Raw genomic sequence first — 12,309 nt, 5'->3', positions numbered from 1 at the left:
TATCGATTTGGCGCGCGCGGGCGCTCGCGCGCAGCTCCAGCGGACACGGGAAAAAAGGGCGCGCGTTAAAAAATTTGCCGCGCGTCCGCGTTTGCGCTATCCCGCGCGGGAGAATTGCCGCGTCCGCTGCCCGCGCGCGCTATAAACGCGACACGCGCGTGCGCGCCACCAGACTGAACTTTCCACGCGTCTCTCCCTCTCTCCCTCTCTCCCGCCGTCGCTCCGCCTCCGCGCCGACGACACCTCTCCCTCTCTCCCGCCGACGCTCCACCTCCGCGCCGCCGACGATGCCTCCGCGCCGCCGCCCCGCCTCCGGCTACCACGGCGTTCGGGCGCGGCCGAGCGGCCGGTTCGACGCGGAGATCCGCTCCGGCGACGAGCGGATCCGCCTCGGTACCTACGACACGGCGCACGAGGCGGCGCGGGCGTACGACGCCGTCGCTTGGCGTCTCGGCCGCTCCCGGCGGTCGATGAATTTTCACGATGTCTACACGCGGGAGCAAGCGGAGATGCTCGCGCCGCCGCCGCCCGTCATCACGCAGGAGCAGCAGCGCCGGCAATGGGAGTTGGAGCAGCGCCTCCTCATCGCGGAGCGCGACGAGGCGCTGCGCCTCGAGTGGGCGCGCCGCTTCCCCGAAGACGTCGCCGCCACGGAGGCCTTCTACGCGCAGAAGGAGGAGGAGAAGGCGGCGGAGAAGGCGAAGAAGAAAGCTTTGCGCGAGAAGCGCCGCGGCGAGGGCCGCGAAGGCGGCGAGGAATGAGGAGGAAAAGAAGAAGGGCGCAGGGCCGTCGACGATCGTCCTCTCCTCCTCCTCCTCCTTCGAGTGGACGACGACGCCGGTGTCGGAGACGACTCCGAGCACCCACTCGTCGGACTTCGATTGGGACTCCTCCGAGTAGCTTTATCCAAGTAGCATTTTCGTCCTCTATATCGCGCTGTATCGTTGAACTTTTAAATTATATTCGTATTTTCGATCAAATTTCCATTGTTCGTTTGATTATTTTTGAAAAAACGGTCGAAACGCGCTGCAAAATACAGCCTCCGGCGGAGATGCTTTTTTCCCGTACCAACGCGCGCTGCAAAATACAGCCTCCGGCGGGGGAAAATTCGGTATCACGCGCGCCAGCGATTTGCAGCGCGCCGAAACGGAGGTTTAGCGCGCCGCGTTTTAGCGCGCCTGTTGGAGATGCTCTTAGCCTCTTACTGTGGTCATCAAGAATCTTGGGCGGCATATGGCATAAATGAAGCTCAAGATTTTTTTGTCGCGGCATGTCGTCTTAAACAGCGCAATATTACTCCATGTGATTGTCTTTATACAATGCCCACATCGTCAAAAATATTTAATTTCAAAATGTTATGACGGAATACATCTCGTAGAGAAAATTAAGAGAGAGCATGCATTTAATTACATTGTGAACTTGAGGAGAGGGCAGAAATATGTCTCATAGGAATACTAGAAAGTCACTGTGTAGATGTCTTTCCCAAAATTATGCGTTTCCTCTATCTCTAATTAATTTGCTTAGTTTTATCGTAGATACGTAGATACGTTTGCGTGTCTAAATCATAGGAAAAAATAGCGTGCTATTTCAACGTTATAGCGATCCTATAGTGTATTTAGAAGGTGAATGCTACGCCTACGCACAATTTGCTCGCTATGGCGCTAATCTCGCTATTAGCAACACTAAGCTCGCTATTTGTTGTAACGTTATAGCATTATAGCATGCTAAAAAAATTATGGAACTAGCGGCATCTCGCGTGGCCCGATTCCAACCTAGCTCAACTCAACTCCAGGACGGCAACCAATCGGTCACCACTTTTGACTCCCCATGTGTCGCAGCGGTGGCGGATATAGCATCATCGCCACTCTCCTCTAGCTTTGCCGGGCCGCCTCCACGTGGCCCATCCTGACCATAATCACCAGGAGGACCCGCCCCTCGATCAGGAGCTCAATCTGACGCCGGTCTTCGCCGCCACGCTACCACCTCTTGTGTAGCATGCAACAATCATATCTAGTTTCATCCTTGCAGGTTCTCTTCCAACTTAGCTAGTACCGGAAGGTAATTCAGTAGTGGTAGCAGTAGCCTGTAGACACGGTGGTTTAGCTCCATAGTTTTTAGTTCAGTTCAGTTACATAATTCTTGTTTTGTCCCGTATGTTTTGTCTCTATAAGAGTAAGGAAAAACATGTTGATATAATCTAGTTAAAACTGGTTAATTAGTTATGCATGTATTACTATGGATAAATTTTAGTCCGAGATCACCTCCGAGAGGCTTGGCGGAGTTGATCTCTCGACGTGCCTGCCCCATCCCCCTGACCCTGGAGGCGAGCCTATATTTCGCCGGCAACCCACGCCCCATAGCTCACAACAGCTGCGAAATCTCAGAGAGAACAGAGAGACTGAAGCCATGGAACCAGCCAAGCGCACCACCACCACGGCCTCAGGAGGAGGCTCTGCTGCAGCCAGCATCACCACCCTCTCGCTCAGCTCGGGCGGTTCGACGCTCGGAGCCGGCCCGTCCTGGCGCCGAGCTGGGAAGCAACCCGTGGAAGATGATCGCACCGCTGAGGAGCGGGCCCCTGTGATCATCAACATCGCCAAGGCCAGGGGCACCGCTGCTGTCCGCCTCCTCGCCGTTGGTGTCCTCCTATCAGCCCTGAACACCACCACGAACAGACTGGTAAGTTACATGAAGAATGTTTGGGGTGTGCGTGGCCACCTCGAATGCCTGCAGCTTGCAGACAGCCGCTTCGTCCTCGAGTTCTCCTCCACCGGGGATTACGAGCACGTCACCACGGGAGGACCCTGGAGGTACCAGGGCGATGCTGTCCTGGTTCGCAAACTGGAGGATCACGAGGACCCGGACAAGGTGCCGTTCGAGACTGTACCCATCTGGGTGCAGTTCTGGGACCTCCCTTTCTACCTCCTGTCCAAGCAGCTGGCCAGGAACCTTGGGGAGAAGCTGGGCGAGCTCATCTGCATCGACAACCACGCGAGAGGCGACATCGCAAACAAGATCCTGCGTGCGCGCGTCCACCTGCCCGTCGCTCGAGCTCTCCAGCGATGGATCACACTCGAGGACGTGATCACATGCGAGGAGGTGGTCGTCAGGGTCTTCTACGAAAGGCTGCCCAACTACTGCACCTGCTGCGGGGTGATCGGCCACCTTGCGGCGGACTGCGAGCTGCCGGTGGAAATGAGGAGAACCAGGTATTGCAACAACCTCGGTGTGCCGCCAACGCACCGCGATGACCCACGCAGATGGTACCTGGCGGAGAGCGCGCTCGAGAACGGGAGAGCTCTACAGCTTGACACCCCTTGGCGCAATGTCGCCGCCTTCGGAGCCAGGCGGGACCAAGACCAGCGGGGAACGGTCACGCTTGTCACCAGGGAAGTCGAGAAGCTCTCCGTCAAGGATGGGGACGCAAGCAAGGAGAAGGACCGGAACGCCAACAAGAACGAGCAGGCCATCACCAACACCGGCGACACGATGCAGGTAACCGACATCGTCGGCAACACTGAGCACGCCAGCGACAACACCGGCATCATCGACAACACCGCCATCACTGGCAACACCGACCACGCCAGCGACAACCCCGGCATCACGGAGGGCGTCTGCGTCATGGCCGGCGACACCAACATCCTGCACCAGCCTCCTTCGGTGAAGGCTACGGACAAGGGCATGGAGAACGTGGATAAGGAGGCTGGCATCACCGACCCTGCTCCACCTTCGCTGCACCCTCCTCAAGCCACATACCACACCAACTCTGAGCAAGGCGCAGAAGCAAGGGACCCTGCCAAAAGGTCCTGGAAAAGGGTGGCAAGGATTGCTACTGATGGAGAAGGAGCGAAACAAGCTGAAGATGACAGGAGCACACTGGCCCCTGCGGAGGGGGGGTCAGTGTTAGGAAAGCGGCAGAATCAGGCGGTGATGGTTTATGTCTCCAGAAACAAAACCATCACTGAAAACAAGAAGAAGAAGGCGGAGGACGCCGTGCTGGGGCTGGAGGCCAAAGCCAGTGTTCTAGGTGTAGGGGAAGATAAGGAAGCAACCAGTCCCGGGGCTACTGGTCAACTGACAGGCGCGAGTGTTGGCGCCTGTCAGAAGTCATGATCGTCTTAGGTTGGAAATGCCGGGGACTTGGCTTGCCCCGGACAGTTCAAGAGTTGGTGCAGCTGGTTCGCACCTATAAGCCTAGGATCGTTTTCATTAGTGAGACAAGACAGGGAGAGAAAAAACTGAAAGAACTTAGAGGTAGGCTAGGACTAAAATTCTGTATCACTCAAAAAGGTGCAGGATCGGGTGCTGGCATTGCCTTGTACTGGGATGAGCAGATTGAAATAAAGGTCCTGTCTGAGGGTTTGAGGTACTTTGATGTTTTGGTTAACGACATCCCCAATGGCCGTAAGTGGCGGGGTACTTTTGTCTATGGGGAACCGAAAAACTCTGAAAGACACCACATGTGGAACACAATTCGCAGAATCAAGCCAAATGCCAGTGAACCCTGGCTGATGATGGGTGATTTCAACGAATGCAAATGGCAGCATGAGCACTGGTCTGAATCCAGAAGATCAGAGAAGAGAATGGCAGATTTTAGGAAGACCCTGAATTTCTGTGATCTCCAGGACATAAGATACAGTGGCCCTCCCTGGACCTATGACAACAAAAGAAAGGGAGACAAGAATGTGAAAGCTAGGATCGACAGAGCAGTTTGCTCAACGAGCTGGGCTGCGCTGTACCCTGCAGCAAACCTGGAGCATGTCTGCTCCACGAGATCAGACCACCTTCCTTTGATCCTTGATTGTGTTAATTCCAGTAATCAACCGAGGCCTGAGAAATCATTCAGGTATGAACATATGTGGGAGCGCGAGACGTCCCTGACTGATGCCGTTGAGACAGCATGGACCAGCTCGCCCACATGCAACAACCTGAATGACCTGCTCCATAAAATCGGTAACACGGGGAACCACCTGAAAGAGTGGAGTACTCAAAATTTCAGCATGGTCACAAAATATATCAGAAAGAAAAGAAATAGACTAAAGAAGCTGTGGAAATGGCAACCCAGCGAGACTAGAGACGAGGAGATTCGGAAAACTTCCTTGGACCTGGATGAGCTCCTCCACAGAGAAGAGATGATGTGGAGGCAACGCTCTCGCATAAAATGGCTGCAAGAGGGAGACAGAAATACGATGTACTTCCACAGGAAAGCAAGATGGCGCCAATCTAAAAATAGCATCAAAAGAATTAGAGGCTTGAATGGGAATTGGACAGATGACCCAGAAGAAATAAAAAATCTAGCGTCTGAATTCTTCCAGAACCTGTACTCCAAAGATACAAATGTGGTTCCTGAAGAAATTCTCGGACACATTCCAGTTCTGATCGACGAGACCACAAATATTGAATTGTGCAGAGAATTTACGGACAAAGAGATAAGCGATGCTTTATTCCAGATTGGTCCTCTGAAGGCACCAGGACCTGATGGGATGCCCGCTAGGTTCTTCCAGCGCAACTGGGGAATTATGAAGGAAGAAGTGATTGCTGCTGTCAAGACCTTTTTTACCTCTGGAAGTCTGCCTACCGGTATAAACGACACTGTCCTCGTCCTCATTCCTAAAGGCAACAAACCTGAGACACTATCTGACTTCAGGCCCATTAGCCTATGCAATGTCATATACAAGGTCATCTCAAAATGCCTTGTAAATAGACTTCGGCCGTTGCTCAACGACCTGATCTCAGAAACGCAAAGTGCATTCATCCCTGGAAGGCTACTCACTGATAATGCAGCTATCGCTTTCGAGTGTTTCCACAAGATCCAGAGGAGCAAAAATCAGAGAGACACCCACTGTGCTTATAAACTTGATCTTTCAAAAGCATACGACCGAGTCGATTGGGATTTCCTTGAGAAAATGCTGCTTAAGATTGGGTTCTGCAGCGGATGGACCAAGTGGGTAATGAGTTGCGTTAGATCTGTCCGCTTCTCTGTTAAAATAAATGGACAAACTACACAGGCATTCTCCCCTTCGAGGGGCATCAGACAAGGGGACCCCTTGAGCCCTTACCTGTTTCTGTTTATTGGAGAAGCTCTATCCTGTGTTCTGAAAGAGGAAATCAACAAAGGGTCCATTACTCCATTGAAAGTGGCACGGGGTGCACCAGGCATTTCTAACCTCCTCTTTGCCGATGACAGTCTCCTCTTCTTCAAAGCCAGTGTTGAGGAGGCGAGAGCAGTTGACAGCACACTGAAATTATTTCAAAGGTGCACGGGTCAACTACTGAGCCCAAGTAAGTGCTCAATTTTATTCAGCTCTATCTGTCCGGAGGCAATCCAGTTGCAAGTGAAATCCACCCTGGCGGTCACCAACACCACCTTTGAAGAGAAATATTTGGGCCTACCAACTCCACAAGGAAGAATTAAGAACGGAAACTTCCAACCCATCATGGCCAGGTTTGGAAAAAGACTAACAAACTGGGATGAGAGGTTCATGTCATGTGCAGCCAAGGATACCCTGATTAAATCTGTGGCACAAGCCCTCCCTGCCCATGTCATGGGCATTTTCAGGCTTTCGAATGGGTTCTGTGATCACTACGAACGGCTAGTGAGAGACTTCTGGTGGGGTGATAAAAAGGAAAAAAGGAAAGTTCATTGGACGGCGTGGGATAATCTGACAAAACCGAGAGGCAGAGGTGGTCTTGGATTCAGAGACATGAACCTGTTCAACCAAGCCCTCTTGGCCAGATTGGCTTGGCGCCTCATTCAACATCCAAATTCCTTGTTTGCTAGAGTCTTAAAAGCAAAATACTTCCCAAGGGGCAACATCTTAGATACTGTTTTCCCCCCTGATTCCTCTCCGGTTTGGAAAGGGGTTGAATTCGGCCTGGAGCTTCTTAAGGAAGGTACCATCAGTCGTATTGGCAATGGCAAAGACACCCAGTTTTTCAGAGATCAATGGTTACCCAGAAGTAGTGGCCACAGAATTATTGCTATGAAGAAAAACTCACGCAGGCGTTGGGTGAACAAACTCATTGATCAAGGTACTAGATCATGGAATACTAACTTACTTCATGAGCTATTCTTTGATCACGACGTGCAAGCTATCCTGGAGATCGATATTCCCCAGCAAGAACAGAATGACCGGTTGGCCTGGCTGCATGAAAAGAACGGGCAGTTCTCTGTCAGGAGTGCCTACCGGCTTGCCTACAACCTCAAACATAGAAACAGAGACGTCGGGAGCTCTAGCAACAATCCCAACGGAGTTAGATCAATCTGGAATAAGATTTGGAAAGCTAAGGTTCAACCAAAAATCAGAGTTTTTGGGTGGAGGCTGGCCACGGATACCCTGGCTACCAAGAACAACAAATGGAGAAGGTCTTTGGAAGTAAACAACCTGTGCTCCATCTGTGGTAATGGCGCCGAGGATTCGCACCACGCTACTGTAGTCTGCACAAAGGCCACTGCCCTCAGACATGCCATGCGAAGGATTTGGTACCTACCAAAGGAGGAAAGTTTCAGACAAACTGGGAAGGACTGGCTGCAAATCCTCCTTGCTCAGGTGGATGATATTACTGGTGCAAGGATTTTGAAACTTCTGTGGAGAGCGTGGCACTTGAGGAATGACATCATCCATGAAAATGGAAAAGAAACAATCGAGAGATCGGTCTCCTTTCTAGAGTCCTACGACATATACTGTCATCACCCGGGTACTGCCATGCACAATATCAAGGGCAAAGGCAAAATCAGTGAAGAAGGACCTCCAGCCGAGACCAGGACGAAAAACAAGGCTATGGCGTTCTGGTCGGCTCCTCCGGTGGGGTGGATCAAACTCAACACTGATGCCTCTTTCATTGGCGCTGAGAATCCTGGGGGTGCCGGGGCTGTTGTCAGAAACAACGAGGGACTGTTTGTCATGGCTGCCTGCTCGCCGATCGTCAAATGCCATGATGGGGAAGATGCTGAAGCTAAAGCAGCTCTTCTGGGAACCAAAATGATACAAGGGTTGGGTTTTACCAAGGTTATTCTGGAGACTGATTGTGCTGCAGTGGTTTCGGCGCTGAACTGCACCGACATCGACAGGTCAAGGCAGTGGAGCACTTACGAGGAGACAAAGACACTTCTGAAGACCTTCAAGGAAGTGAAGATTGTACATACGAAGAGAGAGGGCAACAAAGTGGCGGACGCCCTTGCCAACCTGGCTAGATCGGCTGGAAGCTGCACCTGGCGTGACCATTTGCCAGATTGTATTTCTTACCTGTTAACTATTGATTCCCCTGTAAACAGTGATCCCTCTATGGTTATTTAAACTCTCTTTTACGCAAAAAAAAAAAAAAAAAAATTAGCTGATGAAATCCTTGATATACATGTTATACCTGTCAATTTTCTATTTTTTTACGAAACGCTATTTTGAAAAATAACGTGTTATTAACATGTTATAACTTGCATAGCGTTTAGAGAAGGACTCGCTATTTCATTTAACACGCTATTTTTTCCTTGGGTTTTCTATTTCCGTGCCCTCGGGTCTTTAGTTGTGCTCAGTTTTCCCCAGCTCCTTAGTTTTTCCTCAGTTTTTCCCAGACCCTTGTCTGAAACCCGCAGAAGGAGCTCGGACGGGAGGAATCCCTTTAAGTTGACCGTTAGTGGGGCCGCTGTTGGTGCCCCGCAGTGAACACGTCACCACTTATCCAGATTGTCGTGGGACCCACAAATTGTCCACGCTAGGGCTACAAGGAAAAGGCCTACCGCCGGCGAACCTAAAAGGCCCATTGCCGGCGCACCACGAGCCCGCCGGTGCGAACGCGCCGGTGATAAATGACCACTGCCGGCGCACCAGGCAGTGCGCCGGCGATAGATGGATACTGCCGGCGCGCCATCGACGCTTCGCCGGCAAAGGACAAGTTCCACCGGCGCACCATCAGCTGCGCCGGCAGTAGTGCTTCCAGCACTGGCGCATGCCACGTGCGCCGGCAGTAGGTCATTTAGGTGCGCCGGCAATAAATTCGAAAATTCTTTTTTCTGCTTTTTTCCAGCATATTACAATACATATTTGACAGCAGTATATATTTACAACGCAGTTCATATTTATACAGCATTACATGCAATATGAGAAGCACATAGAGAGCCAAGTTTCATTTCGGTATCAATACACAAATACGCAAGTCTCGTTTCGGAATGTTGATTCATACAACACATGTGCATATGCAACACCGAACGACGAAGTTTCACAAAGTTAGAAGTCTTGGTACATAGTCGTCACAAGTATCGTCATACACCTCACAATGTAGGTCCTAACCTAAACTACAATCACATAGAACATGACCTACATCGCCGCTAGGCTCGTAGTTACTACCCCCGGCGGCGCCGCTTGCCTCGTTGCCGCTTGGCTCGTCGGCACTACCCCCAGCGGCATCCTCCATCTCATGGTCCTCGTCGCCGCCAACACCAGCGGCCTCGGCATCCTCCTCCGTCCTAAAGAAGTGCCTATTGTAGTGCTCCTCTAACTCTTCTTGAGACGACATGGTGGCTTGCACTAATAGAAGATGAAAAAGAGTTAGAATTCATGGAAAAATTCGGCATGACCTTTGCTAAAAATTGGTCATGCCGAGTGCTAGAATTGCCGGAACGGAAATGAATCGACATTCCGGCACTCAATAGCAACTCAATCCCTGTAACAGAAATGCAAACATATAAATGCCATAACCATAACCATAACCATCTCCATAACCATGCCATCACCATAACCATCACCATATAAATTACAGTAGCATTTCAGCATATACATTACAGTGGCATTTTACATCAGCATAAAAATAACACTTGACAGCATCCATTTAAAACCAGAAAAGGAAATATTTACAACTTAACACTTTAAATCCCATTACTGCTAGCATAGCAGTAGCTAGCAACTTAGCATTACTGCTTATTTACATAAACAAATGAAATATTTGCAACTTAACACTTTAAATAGCATTTTAGGATTTTTCAACTAACCAATTCAAACCAGAGAACACATTTTTAGCATTCTATAACATATTCCAACCAGAGAACAAATTTTATCAACTAAACCAACTAATACTATCTATTTACATTTTTTCATTTAGTTATTTATATATCACCAAAACAAGAGAACAATTTTTAGCATTTAACTAAATCAATTAAATGAAACCTACTGCTAGCATTCAAAATTTTATGTATAACTTATAATGAAAAATTGAAACCTACTGCTAGAATTTGAAACCAATTTTTAGCATTCAAAAATTGAAACCTACTGCTAGCTAAACCACCCTATTTGCATTTAACTAAACCAAACAATTGCCAATCTTTTCAAACCAGAGAACCAATTGGTTTAGGGTTGAACAAATTCAAACCAGAGAACCATGTACATCATTTTCATTTTGTTTTAAATGAACCAGAGAATGAATTAAACACTAAAGTGCTCATTTCATCATTTTTGAAATGAACCAGAGAATGAAACCTACACTAAACCAATAGCTACAACATTTTTTAAAAAATTGCATTAGGTACATGCCCCATTTGCAAGCATCTAAGCATCAAATTCAATAGCAAAACCAATTTAGCAGTAGGTAAATGCCCCATTTTATTTTCATAATGCAAGCATTGGCAAGCATCTGAGCATCATTTCATTTGATTTTCATTTTAATTTTTCTTACTGCAAGCAATTCAATGTACAAATTTTCAGTGAGCTACTGCAAGAACTAATGCAAGAAGGGAGCTACTTGAAGAACTAGAATTAGGGCAGAGAGAGGGAAGAAAGAGGGGGATGGAGAGGGGAAGGAAGAGGCCGGGGAAGGGAGAGGGGTTCTTACGAACGGTGATGGTGGCGACGCCCTGCTGCTCCTCTCTGTGGCGTGGGACGACGGCGAAGGGGCGCAGATTGAAGGAGATATGCCCTAGAGGCAATAATAAAGTGGTTATTATTTATATCTTTATGTTTATGATAAATGTTTATATATCATGCTATAATTGTATTAACCGAAACATTAGTACATGTGTGATATGTAGACAACAAGAAGTCCCTAGTATGCCTCTTAAACTAGCTTGTTGATTAATGGATGATTAGTTTCATAATCATGAACATTGGATGTTATTAATGACAAGGTTATATCATTATATGAATGATGTAATGGATACACCCAATTAAGCGTAGCATAAGATCTCGTCATTAAGTTATTTGCTATAAGCTTTCGATACATAGTTACCTAGTCCTTATGACCATGAGATCATGTAAATCACTTATACCGGAAAGGTACTTTGATTACACCAAACGCCACTGCGTAAATGGGTGGTTATAAAGGTGGGATTAAGTATCCGGAAAGTATGAGTTGAGGCATATGGATCAACAGTGGGATTTGTCCATCCCGATGACGGATAGATATACTCTGGGCCCTCTCGGTGGAATGTCGTCTAATGTCTTGCAAGCATATGAATGAGTTCATAAAGAGACCACATACCACGGTACGAGTAAAAGAGTACTTGTCAGGAAACGAGGTTGAACAAGGTATAGAGTGATACCGAAGATCAAACCTCGGACAAGTAAAATATCGCGAGACAAAGGGAATTGGTATAGTATGTGAATGGTTCATTCGATCACTAAAGTCATCGTTGAATATGTGGGAGCCATTATGGATCTCCAGATCCCGCTATTGGTTATTGGTCAGAGTGAGTACTCAACCATGTCCGCATAGTTCACGAACCGTAGGGTGACACACTTAAAGTTGGATGTTGAAATGGTAGTACTTGAATATGGAATGGAGTTCGAATATTTGTTCAGAGTCCCGGATGAGATCTCGGACATCACGAGGAGTTCCGGAATGGTCCGGAGAATAAGATTCATATATGGGAAGTCATTTTATGTGGATTAAAATGATCCGGAAGGTTCTACGGAAGGTTCTAGAAGGTTCTAGAAAAGTCCGGAAGAAATAAGGATGGAAGGTGGAGTCCCAAAGGGACTCCACCCACCTTGGCCGGCCAACCTAAGGGAGGAGGAGTCCCAAGTGGACTCCCCACCATGGTGGCCGGCCACCCCACCAAGGAAAGGGGGGAGTCCCACTCCCCCTAGGTTTGGACACTTGGAAGGTTTTGGTTGGGGTCTTATTCGGACTCTTTGACCTAAGCCTTGGGGCTTCCACCTATATAAAGAGGGGGAGAGAGGGGCTGGCCGGCCACTCAAGCCACCACCATGGCCGCACCCCTCAAGGGTGCCCTAGCCGGCGCCCCTCTCCCCAAACCCTAGCGGTCTCTCTCTCCTCCACCATATCCCGCACGCTTAAGCGAAGCTCCGCCGGATTTCTCCACCG

The 12,309-nt window shown here is 49.0% G+C and overlaps 1 protein-coding gene across 1 annotated transcript; it reads left to right on the top strand.

Annotated features, from left to right (window-relative positions):
* The first annotated feature begins 287 nt into the window (after positions 1-287).
* LOC139833564 (uncharacterized) lies at positions 288-761 on the top strand. Its single transcript, XM_071823870.1, has one exon. It carries the CDS (start codon positions 288-290, stop codon positions 759-761), a length of 474 nt encoding a protein of 157 aa, XP_071679971.1.
* The last annotated feature ends 11,548 nt before the right edge of the window (positions 762-12,309 follow it).

Source organism: Lolium perenne, chromosome 7, assembly GCF_019359855.2.
Source record: "Lolium perenne isolate Kyuss_39 chromosome 7, Kyuss_2.0, whole genome shotgun sequence".
In the NCBI taxonomy this organism is placed as follows: Eukaryota; Viridiplantae; Streptophyta; class Magnoliopsida; order Poales; family Poaceae; genus Lolium; species Lolium perenne.
This window is presented reverse-complemented; position numbering and strand designations above follow the sequence as displayed.

Excerpts from the sequence above, each read along its gene's own strand:
- LOC139833564 (XM_071823870.1), top strand. The coding sequence starts at position 288 with ATGCCTCCGCGCCGCCGCCCCGCCTCCGGCTACCACGGCGTTCGGGCG.